General features: G+C 42.3%; 1 protein-coding gene across 4 annotated transcripts in view; it reads left to right on the top strand.

Moving 5' to 3' along the window:
- Positions 1 to 21383, top strand: part of ZNF462 (zinc finger protein 462) — a 155663-nt gene that overhangs the window by 57116 nt on the left and 77164 nt on the right. For 3 of the 4 annotated variants that reach the window (XM_037727893.1, XM_017498575.2, XM_037727892.1), the window contains exons 2-6: positions 6435 to 6684; positions 7204 to 12833; positions 13595 to 13759; positions 15531 to 15634; positions 18598 to 18716. In XM_037727893.1, the coding sequence (XP_037583821.1) occupies positions 6465 to 6684; positions 7204 to 12833; positions 13595 to 13759; positions 15531 to 15634; positions 18598 to 18716 (6238 nt within the window). In that variant the 5' untranslated portion in view covers positions 6435 to 6464. The remainder of the gene's footprint in view (positions 1 to 6434; positions 6685 to 7203; positions 12834 to 13594; positions 13760 to 15530; positions 15635 to 18597; positions 18717 to 21383) is intronic. The other variant, XM_037727894.1, reaches the window with a different exon arrangement.

The following is a 21383-nucleotide window of genomic DNA, read 5'->3' as shown; positions in this document are numbered from 1 at the left end:
TCTCTGCTGTTTGGGCAAGGTTTAGCTCTGGAGGAGAGAAATCAGTTATCTCTTGTTCTAAGTACAAGGGCAAGAACGGCTGCAGAGTTTCCAAGGAACTTCCTGGTGAACCCATGACATTTCAGAGAATTCCTCTAGACTTATTATTTCTCACTTACTCATTCTTGGGACAACAAGAATGGGTTCCCATCATTTGAAAGGACATGATGAACTGGAATCTCATTTATCATGGTTGCATTTTGAGAATTTCAGTGAGGGGGAGGCATCTTCATTTTGTTTTGTTTTGTTTCTAAGCCACATCTCAAGAAAATTGTCGAGCCACTTCTCAGAATTAGAATTATCCAGCACAAGTTCCCCTTTACAGACAATGAAGTCTGAAAGCTACTGAGATATCACCCTGCTTCCTCCCTTTCTTTTGTTGTCCCTTCTCTCCTTTTATCTCCTTATTCAAATCACATGCTTCCTTTTTGAAGGACAGGAGAGCTGGCAGACTGCCTATTGGCCTGTTGGCCTCAATTAGCCTTATATCATTGCAAAGGAATGCATGAATTCTCCAGAAGGTATGTAGTATCTCTTTCTGTATGAGACACTCACTACCTGCTTTCATAACAGGTCACTCAGCCGGAATCACTTCTTATTTACATATCCAACATTTTTAGCCACTTGGATTACCTCCCTAGATGCTCATTTCATTTTAATGATGATCCCAAAGGTATCTATTAAGAAGTAGTACTCCAGTGTACTCTGTAGCACTTGAAAACTTTATGCAGGAAAACAAACCTAAAATAAAAAGTAACCTGAAGGCTAGCATCCTTGGCCAGTAGGTGACTGGGTTATTAATCTGCAAATTGCCTGCTTCAGACTTTGTGCTTATTTACAAGGTCCCACAGATGTACCAGGCCAACTGTATACAACAGAGGCCACATGCATTGGCAGGACTTGGTCTCATGGTATTTCCCTGCTACTATTTAAATTCAGTCTCATATTGGGGGTTACATATGTGATTGCAAATTAATCCTTTCTCTTCTGAAAATTTGGTTTTGAAGAACAGCTGTATCTCCCTTCTGAATTCCTTAATTATTTATCCTCCCTGATATGTTAAACCTTTCATTAGTATGGTGAATTGCCAAGAGTACACAGAACTGCTTAGATCATGTAGCAAACAGTATAAAACATTTGATAGGACATTTGAAGACCACGTGGTGAGCTAGAATCTATAGTAGTACCAGTTGCTGTGGGATTGTTGGAGGTAGTTTGTTGTTGGAAGTTGCTTGTTGGTTTACTTTTCTGGTTTATTTTTTACACTATAACATGGAACTAGTACCTATGTCATTTGTATTTATTCAGAAAAGAACTGATTCTGCCTCAGCTCTTGTTAAATTAGGAGGGCATATGCCCATATATGCATTCAAGTTAAATCAAGTAAGCTAATTACATATATATGTATGTAATTAATTATATATATAATTATATATATATATATTTATTTGGACATTCTATATTTGCATTTGTAGTTTTGATTCCATAACTACTGTTCCTGAAAGAGATTTCACCTCAACTTTTCATTTTATTACTCTGTGGAAAGATGTTTTAAATGATTATTAAATTATTAGCACTTCCACTTCATCCATAACAAGAGTAAATGATTAGTAGCGACATAGAACTCCCTTTGTGCTAAGAATAGCAACCCAACATTCACAAATTTACTAGTGCCTTTTTTAAAAAAATCATTTTTCATCTTAAGGTCCTGGGGCTTGCAATTAAAAATATTAACTTCTCAATACACATCACAACTCTTTGACCTCAGCATATCAACAGTTTCTGATCTGCAAATACATTTTTTACAGTGATCTTTAGGTTCTGTTTTTCTGTTTTTCTAGCTGAACTATTCCAGAATTTATGTATTTTATTACCTGTCCTTGGATAACTGGTTTTCCATTCATAAGAAAGGAAACTAACAAAAGTTCAAACAGGTGCTAATGAGAACCTTTTATTGGCATTATGATTGAGGAGAACTGGGGAGTTTAGTGTCTTATAAATGAAAGTAGGTTTCTGGAGTGGACAGAGGAAAAGCACCTTATGGTGTTTCTGGTTCTATTTCTCAAAGGCTTTGAAGGTTATAATTAGTTGCTACTGAATCACATGGCTGTAGTACTTCACAGCTTTATTTCTGGGCTGCAGTCCTTCAGTCAGAGAACAGGTTAGATCTAGACAAGGCCTATGCCTTTTAATTTGGTCACTTCCTGAAGACAGCTGGGATTTTTACTTGAGGACCACATTTATGTTCCTGGGCCCTCAAACTAAAGAGCAGTGTTTGCCAAGCTGACCTGGACCAAGTGATGGTGGCGGGCCTGTAAGAATGCTGTACAGCGTCAACGCCTCCATGCTCCAGTTACGTCTGAGCAGTAAGTTGGAAGGATGGACGATGAAGCTGTGGTTGGTCTCCTTCCTCCTTCACAGGAGGGAAAATGAAGCATAATGGATCCATGGAATTCTGAGCACAGAAAGTAGGTGGCAGGTGGTATAAATTAAAATTGGTGTTCTTAAGATTGAAAATGAGCAGGCTTTGTCCATAATTTATCATTACCCATTTCTGTGTGTATGTTTGAAATCTCTGACATCATCTCTGAATATTCTTTATATCTTCAAGAGTTTGTCAGACATAAACAATTGGATTTTGAGTTTCCCGTCAAAACCTCACATTTTGAAATCCTCACATTATAAATGCAAACTGAACAAACCAGCAACCAATAAGTGGTATTAAAGGCAGCGCATAATTAGGATGGTCTGGGGTTTCATGTTAGGAGGGCCAGTCACATTAGGTGCTAGTTATTTTAGAATGAACCTGTGTTCACCTTGCAGGCATCAATATGGGGGGTGTTTAAAGTCGAGGCGTCTGAAGCCTATGTGACCTTCAAGGGCCTGGAGATACATCTGGGGTAAGAGACAGGTGCTTGTTCGATTTGTAGCTTCATCTCATGACCTTTTGAAATAGGCTGTTTTTAGTTAGTTCAGAAACTTCCTCTTCTACTTTTGATTTTGCTGATTTTGGTAAGAAAAAAAGTATATTGCTGATTTCATAATCATGGTATTATTAAATGAAGTAAGTACATAAGAGACCAAAGCTTTTAATTTAAAATCATAACATTATAGCAGATCAGTGACTAGGTTAGCCTGTTAGAGTTGCTGCTCTTTGGGACTGATGAAGCAGTCAAATATGCAGAGCTTATTTCTCACCTTTTTTTCTCAGTTTTGGTTTCTTAGAGGATTACCATCTGCTGGGAAAACATACTGTGGTTGATGAATGGGTCATCCTCATGTCCAGTGTTTTTGTGTCTCTGTCCTTCCCTACTCCCTTCTCCACTTGATCTCATTTTTTGCACATGTGCCCATGCACCGTCTCATAAACACATCAAGTTTCTGTCTCTGTGATTGGGCCATGCCAGCAATTTCTGTCAGCGTCTTCAGGAGAAATGTGTACACAAAGGCAAGATGGCTTTCAAAATAGGCTACATCCTCCTTTCTGTACTTGGTACAGACATGAAGTTGAAGGCCATTCACTCTATCTTATGCTGGTTCTCTCAGCGGCCTGGAGATTAACCTCTTCTAAGGCTCTGAGCTATTTTTGAGTCAGAGACTGCAACAACATGAAAGCTAGAACCCATTAGGAAATCACTTTCATCATCTCTTCTTTTTCCAAATCAGTGGCTCTTTTTCTGATCTCATAACCCTTTAATCTCCTTTGTAGCAGAACAAGGAGATTGTTAGTTTGTGTTTGTGTCCAGTGAAGTTAGCATCCTTGATAATAGCTTCAGAAGGTATCGAGAAATATTAGATATTAGAGAACTGCATAGAGAGATGAATTTCATCTCTAGGTGGATGACTTAATGCCGAAGGTGCCCTGCTTGCCTTCTGCAGAACCGTAACTTTTGTTGATGTTGTGCAAATCAGGCTCAAACTTTCCAAAAGACACACAGCAGAAAGCCTTTTGTTGCATTATTTCTAAAGGCTTGAAGTTTTGAAGGGAAGAGATTTTGTTTTCCTCTCTGCTACACAATGGAGCTTTCAGAGAACCTCCTTTAAAAGGAATAGCTACAGCCTTTGTGTTGAAGGGTGTGTCTGTTGGCAGGGTCTGCTGATGCAGACAGACTGGCTGGTGATTAACAAAGGTCATTAGACTTTGGAATCTGGCAAGCAGAGTCGGATGGTATGTCTTCTGTGCATGGAAGGACGACTCCCAAGAAGCCAAGGCGTTCTGGAGGTCCCCTCACTGTACCCCTAAATCCTGGTGTAGAACAGGATCTGGCCCAGGGTCATTCTGCTCTGACCAGAGCTCTGCTGAGACTAACGAACCAGCATATCAATCATGGAATAAAAGAACCTTTGGAGATCTTGGTGAATGACATTTGAGGAGGAGAAAGGTGCTGCTTTTCAGAGAGAAATGAAAACAGTTAATTCTTTGTTGGGAAGAGAAGAGCATAGGAGGAGCCCAGCCTGCTCTTCTAGCATTCATTTCTGGTTGTTAGCCTAGCAGAATCCAGGAGAAGCCATGTTGTGCACGGAGGAGAAGCTCTGAGCTAAAATGGCTGCCCCTAAAGCTCAGAGGACTAGGGCAGCTTAGTGAGTCTTAGAGCTTCAGTGACGCAGGAGCTCATATCTCTTGAAAGTGTGATAAACACATTCAGCAGAGCTGTGGCTTGTTTGGCTGAGATGAAAGGACTAAGCTTGGGGGATGGGGAGTGCACACTGGATGATCTGCTTTTTTCTGTGAAGTGTTCTAAATGCAGGAGTTGTCTGCACCATGGAAAAATTTGTTTTCAGGTCTAATGGACTGTGCGAAAGGAGAAGTGGGGTGGGGCCTTAGTGACTGCTGTAATTTGATCCAGAGCTGATAGCAACCTCTTCCACACAATTTGGGTTGGTGCTTAGACATAAAATCTTGTGTATCTGGAATATTGAGACTTAGCTGAAAAGAGTCTGGTGCACAGTTCAATGTTTATTGAAAAAGAATAAATCGCTGGGTGAAAGAAGAGGAGGTAAATATCTGCGGCTCACTCTGCAAGCTCAGTCTGTCCAGAACTGGACTTGCCAGAAGTTATTTTAGCAGGCGATCAGGAGGAACATTCTTTGATAGAAAATCCTTGTGTGATGACTCCTTTCACTACATTGACATATTATTACTGGACTTTTTTCTTCCTACAGAAAGAGTTTATCTTTTACAGTAAAAGTATAGAGTATTACATCATAAAATACGTGGGCTACAGCATTAGTTCTTGGACATCTGGTTCTAGATTATAGTGACTCAGTAGAGTTTGTGATGATCTTAATGAAGTAACTTACTCATTAAGATAATAACAGTGTATCTCAACTTAGGATATGCATTAAGATAGGAAGGACTCCACCTTTCTAATATATGTTTGACTTCTTGATGATTAGACTCTCCATTCAGTTAGTGTGAAGATTTCTATATATTTCATTCATACAGTAAATAGCAGAATGAAGGTAGCTGGGCAAGTTTTGATTTATTCCACAGGAGGTTCACAGCTTTTTGCATCCAGGTATATACTTCATGTTTGTAAAGGAAAGAAGTGGAAAAAGAAAAAGTCATGTCTTAGAAGCCCCTCTTCAAAAATGCAAGTTTCTGTTGCCTTAATTCAAATTGAGGTGCAACTTTTAAACAGAAACTGGATTGTCATCCAAAGTTGGTTGTTTGAAAACCTCATGAGAAATATTTTATGACCTAATTAGATTGAAGAAGCTGTTAGGTTATAATTGGTAGGTCGTAAAAGATCAAATAGTCATTTAGCTCATGGAAAAAAAAAAAAAACCCACAACTAAACTATTTGGAGAAGGAAGGAAAGAGAGGTACACCCCAACATCAGCAAAGTTATTAAAATAAGAAAAGCTACAGTAAAAACACTCTACCTCCACTCACAAGATTAAATGCTACATTGGTGATAAAACACCAAGGTAATAATATTAAATAAACAGCTAATGAAGGTTGAAATTTTCCCTTTCTTCTCTGTGGACATCCTCTTTACTTTTGAGATAGTTCCAGTTTAAAAAGAAAATGAGTCCAGGGCAGAACCAAAGCCAATATTAAGTTACCAAGAAATTTGGATTCAGTGGAGAAACTCAGAAACTTCTAAAACTTTTGAAGTATTAAGCGTTTCCTTGACAAATGGCATTGGAAGATATATCAAGCAAGAAAATGTTTATCTGGTTTTTTTCCTTCTTTGAAGTTACGAAGTCAAGGACACCGTCTCCATTATGTCTGATTGCCTGTCTTTAGCCAGTGTTCCAACTGGAAAAGTCCAGTAAGAGAAATCTACTGATACTGGAATGTTTTCCCATTAATGGATATATAGCTCCATCAGCTCGAGGTGTGTGATTAGTGCATCCCTTAAGATGTGTTGTTCTGACTTCTACCACAGGTTCCTAATGTGAGAGGGTAGACCCAGATCATGGAGGTGCTTCAGTGTGATGGCTGTGATTTCAGAGCCCCGTCTTATGAAGATCTCAAGGCACACATTCAGGATGTCCACACGGCATTTCTGCAGCCAACTGATGTTGCTGAGGACAATGTGAATGAGCCACGATCCGGGTCCATGAATGCCAGTAATCAAACAGAGGTGGAATTTTCTTCTATAAAGGATGAATTTGCCATTGCAGAAGATTTATCAGGTAAATCTATACTAAACTCAGTATGTCCAATGTATTTTAATTGCTTTTGTTTCCCTTTAGCCTATAGCCATGGTTCTTAATAGCTTCTTGTGCTTTGCTAGCCATTTTTGTGATTTGGGCATCCTGTATCTCTTCTTGAGTATCTTAGGTGGTTATCCTTTCAAAAGCTTCCTTATATATCCTACCTTTTAATTTTGAGAACAGTAATAGCTTGGAAAATTCTAGAAAAAGTACTAAAATTTATGAAACTTGTATTTTTGTAGCTGTGTGGCTTATTATGGAGATGAGGAGGATACCTAAAGCTGTGCATTGCATCTTTATCCATGAGAAGGTGCAATACATGTAGGTTCATTGATGCTTCACAAATACTCTTCAGGGCTTCATCTTGAGACTTCGGGCCTTTTGCGTGTGATGTTTAGTAACAAAGAACAATTGGATGGTACTGATTTGCATGATTGAATGTCTTAATTCTCTTTTGCTTTGTTTACACCTCTCACTTTCCTTATGCTTTTTCTTTAGGTCAAAATGCAACTGCATTGGGGACTGGAAGTTACTATAGCCACAGTCCAGGATATTATGGTCAGCATATTGCCGCTAATCCCAAACCAACAAACAAGTTTTTTCAATGCAAGTTCTGTGTACGCTACTTCAGGTCAAAAAACCTCCTCATAGAACACACTAGAAAGGTCCATGGAGCTCAAGCTGAAGGGAGTTCGGCAGGACCCCCTGTCCCAGGATCCTTAAATTATAACATCATGATGCACGAGGGTTTCGGAAAGGTCTTCTCTTGCCAGTTTTGCACATACAAGTCACCAAGAAGGGCAAGAATAATTAAGCATCAGAAGATGTATCACAAAAACAATTTGAAGGAGACCAGTGCTGCCCCACCTGCTCCTGCTCCAATGCCAGACCCTGTGGTTCCGCCCATATCCCTGCAGGACCCCTGCAAGGAACTGCCAGCAGAAGTTGTGGAGCGCAGCATCTTAGAGTCTATGGTCAAGCCTTTGACCAAATCTCGAGGCAACTTTTGTTGTGAGTGGTGCAGCTACCAGACCCCCCGCCGAGAACGCTGGTGTGACCACATGATGAAGAAACACCGCAGTATGGTCAAGATCCTTTCCAGTCTCAGACAGCAACAAGAAGGGACTAATCTACCTGATGTGCCGAACAAGAATTCCCCCAGCCCCACTTCCAACTCCACCTATCTGACCATGAATGCTGCAAGCCGGGAGATACCCAATACTACCGTCTCCAACTTCAGGGGCTCCGTAGGCAACTCCATCATGAGACCCAATTCTTCTTCAGCTTCCAAGTTTTCTCCCATGTCTTACCCTCAGATGAAGCCGAAGTCACCTCACAATTCTGGTCTAGTTAACTTGGCAGAGAGATCCCGTTATGGAATGACTGACATGACCAATTCTTCTGCTGACCTAGAAACTAACAGCATGCTAAATGACTCCAGTTCTGATGAAGAGTTAAATGAAATAGACAGTGAGAATGGTTTAAATGCTATGGATCACCAGACATCAGGTCTGTCTGCAGAGCAGCTGATGGGCTCAGATGGCAACAAATTATTGGAGACCAAGGGGATTCCATTTAGAAGATTCATGAATAGGTTCCAGTGCCCCTTTTGTCCTTTCCTCACCATGCATCGACGTAGCATCTCCCGTCACATAGAAAACATCCACTTATCTGGAAAGACAGCTGTCTACAAATGTGACGAATGTCCGTTTACTTGCAAGAGCTCATTGAAACTTGGGGCTCACAAACAGTGTCACACGGGTACATCAGATTGGGATGCTGTGAATTCCCAGAGTGAAAGCATTTCTTCCTCACTGAATGAAGGTGTGGTGTCTTACGAGAGCACAAGCATCAATGGTAGAAAGTCAGGTGTCATGTTGGATCCCTTGCAGCAACAACAGCCACCGCAACCACCACCCCCGCCACCGCCACCACCACCATCACAGCCACAACCACTGCAGCAGCCACAGCCACCACAGCTGCAGCCACCACATCAGGTGCCACCCCCGCCACAAACACAGCCACCACCAACGCAGCAGCCACAGCCACCCACACAAGCTGCACCTCTGCACCCTTACAAATGCACCATGTGTAATTACTCCACCACGACTCTGAAAGGGCTAAGAGTCCATCAGCAGCATAAACATTCATTCTGTGACAACTTGCCAAAATTCGAGGGGCAGCCCTCGAGCCTACCATTGGAAAATGAGACAGACAGCCACCCCTCTTCCAGCAACACTGTGAAGAAAAGTCAGACCTCAATTCTTGGGTTGTCCTCCAAGAACAATTTTGTAGCTAAGGCCTCTAGGAAGCTCGCCAATGACTTTCCTCTAGATTTGTCGCCTGTGAAGAAGAGAACCAGAATTGACGAGATAGCAAGCAACCTTCAGAGCAAAATTAACCAAACCAAACAGCAGGAAGATGCAGTGATCAACGTTGAGGATGATGAAGAGGAAGAGGAAGACAACGAAGTGGAGATAGAGGTTGAGTTGGACAGGGAGGAAGAGCCGACAGAACCCATTATAGAGGTTCCCACTTCCTTTTCTGCCCAACAAATATGGGCAAGAGATACCAGTGAGTCCCAGAAGGAACTCAACTTCAGAAGCATCACCCACGATTACAACGCAACCAATGGGGCTGAGATTGAGCTCACCCTTTCTGAAGATGAAGAGGATTATTACGGCTCCTCAACAAACATGAAAGATCACCAAGTTTCCAATACTGCTCTGCTGAATACCCAAACTCCCATCTATGGGACCGAGCACAATAATGAAAACACAGACTTTGGTGACTCTGGAAGGCTTTACTATTGTAAACACTGTGACTTTAACAACAAATCTGCCCGGAGTGTTAGCACCCACTACCAACGAATGCATCCATACATTAAATTCAGCTTTAGGTACATCTTGGACCCCAATGATCACAGTGCGGTGTACAGGTGCCTGGAATGCTACATTGATTACACCAACTTTGAAGATCTCCAGCAGCATTATGGCGAGCACCACCCAGAAGCCATGAATGTACTCAACTTTGATCACTCAGACCTGATCTACCGGTGTCGGTTTTGTTCATACACAAGCCCGAATGTTAGAAGCCTGATGCCACATTACCAAAGAATGCATCCCACGGTGAAGATCAACAACGCGATGATATTTTCCAGCTATGTCGTGGAGCAGCAGGAAGGCCTGAATACGGAATCCCAGACCCTGAGGGAGATTCTGAATTCAGCTCCCAAAAACATGGCGACTTCCACGCCCGTGGCTCGTGGTGGTGGTTTGCCAGCTGCGTTCAACAAAAACACTCCTTCCAAGACCTTTAGTCCTGAATGTGAAAATCAGAAGGACCCTTTGGTCAACACTGTTGTTGTTTATGATTGTGATGTTTGTTCGTTTGCAAGCCCCAACATGCATTCTGTCTTGGTTCATTATCAGAAGAAACACCCCGAAGAAAAGGCTTCCTACTTTAGGATCCAGAAAACTATGCGAATGGTGTCTGTGGACAGGGGCTCTGCCCTTTCTCAATTATCATTTGAGGTGGGTGCTCCAATGTCTCCCAAAATGTCCAACATGGGTTCCCCACCCCCCCCACAACCCCCGCCACCAGACCTCAGTACTGAGCTTTACTACTGCAAACACTGTTCCTACAGCAATCGGTCAGTTGTGGGAGTGCTTGTCCACTACCAGAAAAGACACCCAGAAATAAAGGTTACTGCCAAATATATCAGACAGGCTCCTCCCACAGCTGCAATGATGAGAGGGGTTGAAGGGCCCCAAGGCTCCCCCCGGCCACCCGCCCCCATGCAACAGCTGAACCGAAGCAGCTCTGAGAGAGATGGCCCTCCTGTGGAGAATGAGATGTTCTTTTGCCAGCACTGTGATTACGGGAACCGGACGGTCAAAGGGGTACTCATTCATTATCAGAAGAAGCATCGAGACTTCAAGGCCAACGCAGATGTGATCCGGCAGCATACGGCCACCATTCGAAGCCTCTGTGACCGAAACCAGAAGAAGCCTGCCAGCTGCGTGCTTGTCTCCCCGTCTAACCTGGAGCGAGACAAAACGAAACTCCGAGCACTCAAATGTAGGCAGTGCTCATATACCTCCCCCTACTTCTATGCACTGAGGAAGCATATCAAGAAAGACCATCCTGCCCTGAAAGCCACAGTCACGTCCATCATGCGATGGGCATTTCTAGATGGCTTGATAGAAGCTGGCTACCACTGCGAGTGGTGCATCTACTCCCATACGGAGCCCAGTGGTTTGCTCCTGCATTACCAACGGAGGCATCCGGAACACTATGTTGATTACACCTACATGGCTACTAAACTCTGGGCTGGGCCAGATCCATCCCCTCCCTCTCTCGCAATGCCAGCTGAAGCCAAAACTTACAGATGCAGGGACTGTGTTTTTGAAGCTGTCTCCATCTGGGACATCACCAATCACTACCAAGCATTCCACCCCTGGGCCATGAATGGTGATGAGTCAGTGCTGCTGGACATCATCAAGGAGAAAGATGCTGTGGAGAAGCCCATTCTTTCATCCGAAGAGTTGGCAGGTCCTGTGAATTGTGAAAACAGTATACCCACCCCTATCCCAGAGCAGGAAGCTGAATGTCCAGAGGATGCAAGACTTTCCCCAGAGAAAAGCCTGCAACTAGCTTCAGCCAACCCTGCCATATCTTCCACCCCATACCAGTGCACGGTATGCCAATCTGAGTATAACAACTTGCACGGTCTTCTCACTCACTATGGGAAGAAGCACCCTGGCATGAAAGTGAAGGCTGCTGACTTTGCCCAGGACATTGACATCAACCCAGGTGCCGTCTACAAATGCAGGCATTGCCCATACATCAACACCCGCATCCATGGCGTCCTGACCCACTACCAGAAGCGACACCCGTCCATCAAGGTGACTGCTGAGGACTTTGTACATGACGTAGAGCAGTCTGCTGACATATCCCAGAATGATGTGGAGGAGACGAGCAGGATCTTCAAGCAAGGGTATGGCGCCTACCGGTGCAAACTGTGTCCGTACACACACGGCACTTTGGAGAAACTCAAAATCCACTACGAGAAGTATCACAATCAGCCTGAATTTGATGTCTTTTCCCAGTCGCCCCCGAAGCTCCCAGTCCCCCTTGAGCCCGAGATGACCACTGAAGTGAGCCCCTCCCAAGTCTCCATCACTGAGGAGGAGGTGGGAGAGGAGCCCGTGTCCACTTCTCACTTCTCTACCTCCCACCTGGTCTCCCACACTGTGTTCCGGTGCCAGCTCTGCAAGTACTTCTGCTCCACGAGGAAGGGGATTGCCAGGCACTACCGCATCAAGCACAATAATGTCCGAGCCCAGCCAGAAGGCAAGAACAACCTCTTCAAGTGCGCCCTGTGTGCCTACACCAACCCCATCCGCAAAGGTCTAGCAGCCCACTACCAGAAGCGCCACGACATCGATGCGTATTACACCCACTGCCTGGCAGCCTCCAGGACCATCAGTGACAAGCCCAACAAGGTGATCATCCCATCTCCACCCAAGGATGACTCCCCTCAGCTGAGTGAGGAACTTCGGCGGGCAGTGGAGAAGAAAAAGTGCTCCCTGTGTTCTTTCCAGTCGTTCAGCAAGAAGGGCATCGTGTCCCATTACATGAAGCGCCACCCAGGGGTGTTCCCAAAGAAGCAGCATGCCAGCAAGTTGGGGGGCTACTTCACGGCCGTCTATGCAGATGAGCATGAGAAGCCCACGCTGATGGAAGAAGAGGAGAGAGGCAGCTTTGAGAAAGCCGAGGTGGAGGGTGAAGCTCAGGAAATCGAGTGGCTCCCTTTCCGTTGCATCAAATGCTTCAAGCTGTCCTTTAGCACTGCAGAGCTGCTGTGCATGCATTACACTGACCACCACAGTCGGGACCTAAAGAGGGACTTCATCATTCTGGGCAACGGCCCCCGCTTGCAGAACTCCACCTACCAGTGTAAGCACTGTGATAGCAAACTGCAAAGCACAGCCGAGCTGACCTCACACTTGAACATTCACAATGAGGAATTCCAGAAGCGTGCCAAACGTCAGGAGAGGAGGAAACAGCTTTTGAGCAAGCAGAAATATGCAGATGGTGCTTTTGCAGATTTCAAACAAGAGAGGGTAAGGATATGTTTTGATTTCCCTTCCCCCAGGAGGCCTCTCATCACTGGTGCCCACATGCACTTCTTCGTTGCCAGCCAAACTGCTGCAGGCTTCCTAGTGACTTAGCTTGCCAGAGAGCTCAATAAGTCAATTAAACATTTCGAGCTTGATTATCTCCCATTCTGTGCTCACCCCTCTCCTTGGTCCCGTTCCCCTCCCTCCTTCCCTTTGACTCCGCCCATGGCTCCTCAGGGGAGGTTTGGGGTGGTTTCTATGTATGTCTTTCTGCCAAGTAGCTTTATCTGAAGCCTAGTTTTACAACACTCGCTCTTTCCTAAGGTAGTGTGGGCTGTCTCTTGGTACCATTAGCACTTCTCAGCCATGTCTTGGTCTTCAGTGTTTGCTACATGAACCTAACATCTCCAGGAGTAGATTTTATTTTATCAAGAAGTTCATTAATGGCACAGCTATGCAACGTTGCACCTGCCTAGTTGAAACTGGCTTGAAAACCAGATAACTTAGTGGCAGTGACGATGAGCTTCTGCACAGAAATCTTCTCTACTCACAAGCCGTAATGCATTTGTTCCAAAGACTTTGCATAGTAGGCAGTGTGCCATGGTGCTGACAAATATGTTATATAAAAATACTCGCCTATATCTCCCTTGGTTTTTAACCTGCTAATCTGCTTTAAAATAAAATATGTTGGTAAACTGCAAGAATAAATTCCAGCGACTGAGGGAGGGCTCGGAGTACTGATGGCTACCACTGTATTTTACCAGCCTTTTGGTCACTTAGAAGAGGTGCCAAAGATCAAGGAGAGGAAAGTGGTGGGCTACAAATGTAAATTCTGTGTGGAAGTGCACCCAACGCTCCGAGCCATCTGCAATCACCTCCGAAAGCACGTCCAGTATGGCAATGTCCCAGCTGTGTCAGCTGCTGTGAAGGTGAGAACTGGAAGGTCTGGATGAGCATTCTTGTGTGTGAGCAATTCAAGTTACTTATTAACCCCATTGCCCAAAGCAGCTCAGGAAAGAGCATCTCAGAATGCGGACATTCCTGAATTATGCTTGGATTGGTTTGGCTTGTTTTGATTTCTTTGCAGGTTGGACCTTCCTCATCTTTCTGTACAGGGGAAGGTTGAGTTTCGATCTGGTTTCCTTCCACGCGGATAGTTTGGTGGCAACAGAACGTCCACGATTCTCCGTCTAGGAGGCTTCGGGTCGTCCTTCTATTCTGCGTTTAGTGCCATTAGGTCTTCGTTCTTCCAAGTTGCCTGAGCTCTTAAGAGGAATCAAGTGGGTTCTGTTCCCATCTCCTGCTCCTCCCACTTCCTGACTTCTTACTGTTCTCATCTGGCTGAGGATGCAGAGAGCCTGGGAGAATCTCTTTGTCTTCTTATCCTGGGTCCTCCGGAGACTGCAAGAGACATTAAATATAAAACTAAAAGCATTTAAGCCGCAATTGACCCCGAAAGCCCTTTGACCTGGTTTGTCTCCTCCGTCACCTCTCCCGTATGATGCTGACAAGTGTCTTCCCTTTTCCCCCTGACTTTTATTAGGCCACCTGTTTTGAACATCATAATCCTAATAGCAGCCACCACGTCAACAGCCAAGCCACCATCCCCGTCTTCCAGGATATTGCTAAGCCCTATTATTTATTAAAGCAGAAGTCATTTCAGGGTTATGCCCTTTCTCTGTGGGTACATGCGAATATATTTTTGTCATCTGCCCTTCTTGAGCTTACATAGTATTTTGCCAGTTTAACGTGAAGATAAAGCCTCTACTTTCCTTCATTGAAGACTGAAGCGTTCTGTCTTTTGGCAGCACGGTGGTAACGCAGGGATAGCAGCAGTCAGCTTCTTTCATACACCACTGTGGTGTGTCCCAGGCTTGTTTCCTGGGATCATGTGAGAGAGACAGAAGGGCTTTTCCTGTGTAATCAGTAATCCAAGGAGCTATCTGAAAAAAACAGGTGACTTAAAACTAGGCTGCTCCTTAATTTTTTGAATTGATTATGCAGCAGTCTCCAGTCATAGGGTGAAGTCACCATCTACAGGGTAAGGGGCAGAAAGCAAGATCTTTTGCTTTATTTCCATTCCAGATAATGACCCAAGGCTCCTCAGTGACCACACGACTTTGCTTTTCTTTCTCTTCCTTTCTTTCCCTCTTTTTCTGTGAGCCACAACCCTATCCCAACTTTATGTCAGCTTAGATGGGATTGTAGGTGGAATTTTCTTTTAAGATGGGGAAGAAGTGAGTGAACTCTCTTCAGAGTGGGAGAACCCCTTGTTCACATTTCCCAAACAGTAGCAACCTGTGTCCAGATATGTTATCCTAAAATCACCTCCACTGCATGAAGAATGACAGTTGGGCTTGCTCTCCCTCTAGGGGTAGCCAGAGAGGCAGGGGAGGAAGCTTTGACAAGAAACACTGTTGAGTTTGGGAGAATGAAGGGAGAAAAAGAAAACTGGGGGCAATGATGATGGATATTTATTTTGTTGGTGGGGCATGTGTGTGTGTGTGGTTCTCTTAGCAGGAGGCGGATGACCCTGCCCACTTGTTCCTGGATGGATTGGAAGCAGCCAAAGACGCCAGTGGCGCCCTGGTGGGCCGGGTGGATGGTGAACACTGCTTGCTTGATGGAATGTTGGAGGATGAAACCCGGCCGGGGGGATACCATTGCAGTCAATGTGACAGAGTCCTGATGTCCATGCAGGGGCTGCGTTCTCATGAGAGGAGCCACCTGGCCCTGGCCATGTTTACCCGCGAGGACAAGTACAGCTGCCAGTATTGCTCCTTTGTTTCTGCCTTCAGGCACAAGTAAGTGCTATTGGGGGGGTCACTAGCGGTTACTGGGAGAAGATGTCATAGTGGAAGGCAGTACGCTAAAGCAGAAGCTTGGATGAGTAAGAAGGCCCCACTCATGGTTCACACCTACTGCTGTGTTGTTACCTGGAGCCTCAGTCACCACATCTGTAAAATGGGGCTGAGGACAGGAGATTGATTGGATGGCGTTAGATTTGGCAAATGGAGGCATTTTAAAAATCAGATTTGGAGGAATTCTATGATTTGCCCAAAGGAAAATGCAGCTATGGACAGTAGATGAGTCTCCTGATTCATCTGTCAAACATTCAACCAAAATCTAATCATTGCTTGAGGAAGTAAAGTCCATTTGGAAAACTGAATTGCTAAAGAGGTAAAATTAGGACTATGAACCCATGTGACCAAAGAAACATTGCTTGCAATTTTTCAGAAGACGTTGAAAGGTAAGGAAGTTCGTGGGTTCCAAAGATTTGCTTAACTTAAAGGGCGATTGAGGAGAGGGGGCTTCCCATTACTCATCGCAGCTTTGAAAGTGTAAATTTGGAATAGGTGCGTAAGGCTTTTTGGGGCCTTGGAAAGGGGTGGTTTTAAGAACTTTTTGTTGCCTTTCTCTTTCAGCTGTATAAAAGAGAGATAAATATTCAATAATGCATTTGGACAGTCTTGGATAAAGGTGACTAAGACTGACATGCTTTTTTTAAAAAAATTTTTTAATGAGTAAATGATCAGACTGTTTGCTTCTTACAAAACATAAAGGGCCAGTTAGTGGTTGTCAAACAGAAGAAGGAGGTGGTGTTTTCACAGGGTTACGATGGATTGTAAACACTTTATTATATGGAGCCTAGTATCTAATCTTTGTCATTAGATGCATACATTGGCATAAAACTTGTAGGGTTCTCTTCAATTCATGAAGTATTTATTGAATAGCATCTATCACAATGTCTGACACACAGTGGAACTTCAGTAAATAATTGTGAATAATTGAATGTAACCTGTCTTAGGTACTGTGCTTTTAAGAAATATAAAGACACAGGCCATGGTCTGTCACCTAAGGGAACATAGGGTCTAGGTTTGGTTTGTTAAATGAAAAATAAAATAAAATAAAAACCACTGACTCAGCAGAATAAAGCTCATCTTTGAAAATATCAGTAAAATACTATGATGTTTTAAAAAAGGGAAATGTTACATCCACTTTGTTACATCAACTTTGAAAGAGTCAGGTAGGCTTTATGGCTTAAGGGGCATTCGGGCCAAGTCTTAAAGTAGGAAAATAGGACTTGAATAATGCAGAAAGGACATAAATGTAGAGGAGCAACTGGGGGAGGAGACCATGAAGCTGACTGGGGACCTAGCTGAGGGTTCAGTTTGACTAATCGTTAAGTTACATGTAAAGGAGTAGTGAAAGATAAGGTCTAAATACTTTAAAGGGGACCATATTTGGAGTTTTAAGTGCCAGGAAATTTTATAATCTAAATTACTGGTAAAAGGAAGAGTCAAATTAATAAAATAATTATAATTGCTAACATTTATTGCCTCTCACTGTATACCAGGCACTGTACTAAGTACCTTTAAGTATTACTTAATTTCATTCTGAAAACACTCCTATAAGGTATGGCCCCATTATGATCATCATCTTATGAATAAGACAAGTAAACACTAGACAGATTGTAATTTGCCCAAGGACACACAGCCTGTAAGTAATGGCTACTGTTTTATCCCCGGTAGTCTGACCCCATGGCTTGTGCTCTTGAGATGAAAAAAAAAAAAAATGATGGGTGCTGGGAGCAAAGAATTAAGAAGCAATAATAGTAGCTAGTTCAACAAGTTAGGGAATGATCGAAGGGAAGGATTCGCTGACTTGGAAAAATTGACTTAATGCATATATTTCACAAAGTGAAATACAAATGGCACCTAGGTTTCCAGTCTACTCAACTGGGAGAACGGTTAATGCCATTTATAGAAATAAGGAAATGAAGGAGAGAATTTGTTTTGTAGAAAATACTCTGATGGGTTTGTTTAGAACAGGTTGAGTTTAAGATAACTAAAGGACACCCAGAGGGAGCTGTCCAGGGGCAACTGAAAATGTTGCTTTGTAGCTCAGAAGATCATTATATGTTGAAATGGTAAGCAGTACCGTTCCCACATGAGGCATTTAGAATAGAATTTAGTTCTCTGGAGTACTGATACAAATTAGAACTTCTTCCCATACCTAGTTTGGTAGATTTATTATTTTTTTAGACTAATAATTATTATGAAGTACTAGGGGTTCATTCTAATTAAATAACTCCCTTGTAAGTTGCCTCTGGAAGACGTACAGCAAACATGGCTGTGTGTATCAGAAGGTATGTGCAGCCTTTTGATCACGTGACTTCTTTAAACATGCTTGTACTGTGCCTCCATATTAATATAGACCCTGGCAACAAGACAGCCCATTGCAAGAAGGTCAGCCACTTTGAAACCTCCCTTCCTCACTCTAGTGTTCACAATGAAAGTAGAATTAGAATTCCAAAAGAAAGTCAGCTCTTTTCAAATGCTAAATTTCTCTAATTCCCATTCTGTTATTTGAATAAGTTAGAAGACTAATTGATAGGCACTCTCAGTGGCTTGGCAGGAAGCTTGAATTCACCCATATTGTACCTTCCCTTTTTAGATACACTCTTCCAGTTATCAGAGCTCTAAGAAGGGACAATAAAGATTCTTACCATGATCTGCTACCACTGCCATATCTTTAAATCCAAAACAAAAAAATCTCTTGATCTCTTCCTTTAGCTCCTTGTACTCTTAGAGTAGGTACAACTCTTGAAAATTAATTAATTAATTTGATAAATGCCATTATTGGAAAGTAAACAGAAGGACTTTGAATGACCTAGAAGTGGGATTCCTGGAAAAAGGTAATGAGCAAATGCTGTATGCAGTTTTTAATTTTGTCATTCTTCTTTTTGTTTCCCTTCTACATCAAGTTTGGATCGCCACATGCAAACCCACCACGGACACCATAAACCATTCCGATGCAAACTCTGCTCCTTCAAGTCCTCCTATAACAGCCGGCTGAAAACACATATACTCAAAGCTCATGCTGGTGAGTTGTGCATTGATAATGCACAAGTTCTTTAACATTCCCTGAGTTTGAAACCTGATGGTCTTTATTGAGCGAAATATTGTCTTGCCTTACACTTGAGAATGTTATTCTTGTGATGGATGCGTATTCAGTTTCGTTTTCACCTAGTAAAGAAGAATAAAGAAAAAAGTAAAAGTTAAACAAAATCACCTAAGTCCAAAATAATACAAAGCCTGTGTCACCCGAGTCATGGTTTGTCTGTTCGTGCCACTAACAGGTTAGAATTAGACTGTTCGTGACTTTTACAGAAATTTCTAAATTGCCTAAACTTTCTGATGCAATTGCCAAGAATCATTGTATCTACTAAAAAGACTTCCCAACTAAAATAAAGTTATCATCTTAAGAAGTTACAAAGGACAAAGGGAACTCAAGATGTGTGAGATTTTTTCAAGAGATACCCTTAGATACATTTCCGTGCATAAGATAGAAACTGACTTGGGGTTGTGAGTGTCCAGGAGCTATACTGGTTTCTGTGATTTTGTAGTTTCATCTCATTGTTCATTAGAAAAAATTTGGAAATGAAAGAAGAACTATGGTCAGTCATCTATAATCTTATCTGAAGACCACTGTTGTTGACATCCGATGCATCATGAACATTCCTTACCTACCAGGCTCTGCACTAGGCGTGCTATGTGCATCTTCTTTAGTCCTACAATACTCCTAAAGGGGAAGCTTTGTGTCACTCTTGGCAACACTTTGAACAGTGTTGTGAGAACCGCTCTAGAACCTCGGCCCTTCACTATTGCCAGCTCTTCATATTCTGTGTAAACAGGACCATGTCTCTTCACTATTTTCTGAGTCTTGGATTTTGTCAAACTGACTTAATGCAGTAACATTACCCAGGGCTCCCAGCTGCCCCAAGCTCCATTAGGAGTCAGGGATGGGAGAGGGAAGTTAGCTATAGGGGCTTTTTCTCTATCTTTTCCTATTTTTCTGTCTCTGAGAAATTTCTACTGAAGTCCATGGTATGAGTGGCTTCAGGGTTCAAATCTCTCTTTTCTAACTTGTGTATATTGTAAATTATCCAGCTGGGACACCATCCTGGTGAGTTTTGCCCATAGGCCTTAGTCTTGTCAAATGCACTTTTACTAGCAAGAGCTGGGAGATGATTTGGTCTGTGGGAAAGACTTTAAGAGAGCATCAGAGACTGCACACTGATGCCAACGTATTAAGCTAAAGTGTCTGCTTTTGGAGCTGACCCAGCAAACTGGCCCCGCTATGCTCACTGGCTGGCAAGAAGAGAGCATCCAGTAAGAGAGATTGGGAGCAGTGGAATCCAGCTCTTGACATATCTTGGAACCTTGGCCTCCATGACATGGCTTTGAGCCACTAAGTGCAGCGTGGCTTAGAAAAAGCCAGTACATTTTGTGAAAGACTCTTGACTCATCTTGTCTGTTCTAGATGGATTATTTTATTTCAAAGGAGAAAAGGTAACATATGCTAACTCAAACATCTGGATTTGAATTCTTTCTCAGGTCGTGCGACTCAGCCACCAGCAAGGTTCACACAACCAAGCTTCCATTTAAAAAAAAAAATGAAAAATCAGAATAAAGAGAGGAGTAGTATTCTATACCGTGTTGTGTATGTGCTGTGTATAGTAAACAGCATGCTCAGCATTCTCATCTCACTCCTAAAGAGATACAACTGACTGGTGTTCCTGGTTGGGTCCTCTGACTTTTTTGGTTGGACCCTGACTTGTGCTTGTGATGTTGGGGAATTCAAGTTTTCTGTGGTTTTCTTCAAGACTTCTTTGGAAATACAAGCTCTGAGGGTCATGAGTGGTGAGAGGAACGCTTAATTACAGAACTTGGATGCCATGGTCACTTCACATGTGAACACATTTAGTAATTTTCATGGTGGCAGAAAAGTAAAAATCTTGGTTAAAAGCAGGACAAAGAATTATCTTCCAATATCTGTTTTTCTTACGTTTAATCCTTAGACCACAGCTCTGTCCATTTTCACTGGACCACAAAACGTTATGATTCTGTTTTCTCTTCTTTCTTCTCTGATTTTTAAATATCTCCTTAAAAATTGATTTTAAAAATACATGTTCATTAGAGAAAATTTAGAAATGAAAGAAGAAATAGTCATTCATAATCTTGTTATCTAAACTTTGTGATTCTGTTTTCTCTTCTCTGATTTTTAAATGTCACCTTAAAAATTACTTTTAAAAATACATATTCATTAGAGAAAATTTGGAAATGAAAGAAGAAATTCTGTCATTCATAATCTTTTTATCTAAACACCACTCTTGTTAACATTTCATATATTTCCTTTCAGTCATTTTCTCTGTAATTATTTTTAACAGTTGTAATTCTAATGTAATTGAATATGTATATTTAGTCTTTCTATTTACTTTCATTTTTTATGTTATTATAAACTCCAAGAATTTATTTTAATTGAATAAAATAAATTACCAATAGGATATGCCCAGATTTACTTGTTTCTTATGGTTATAAATTTAGGTTATTTAATATATTTTTCAAGCATAAATGGTGTACATTTCTAAGTAAAGCTTTACATTTATTAAAGGATATCTTTTTATTAGCCTTGGAAGTGGAATTACTGGGTTGGAAAACATGAGCATTTCTTATTTCTGTTTTTTTTTTTTTTTTTTTTTTTTTTTTT

The sequence above is a fragment of the Cebus imitator genome, unplaced genomic scaffold, assembly GCF_001604975.1.
Source record: "Cebus imitator isolate Cc_AM_T3 unplaced genomic scaffold, Cebus_imitator-1.0 Scaffold244, whole genome shotgun sequence".
NCBI lineage: Eukaryota > Metazoa > Chordata > Mammalia > Primates > Cebidae > Cebus > Cebus imitator.
This window is presented reverse-complemented; position numbering and strand designations above follow the sequence as displayed.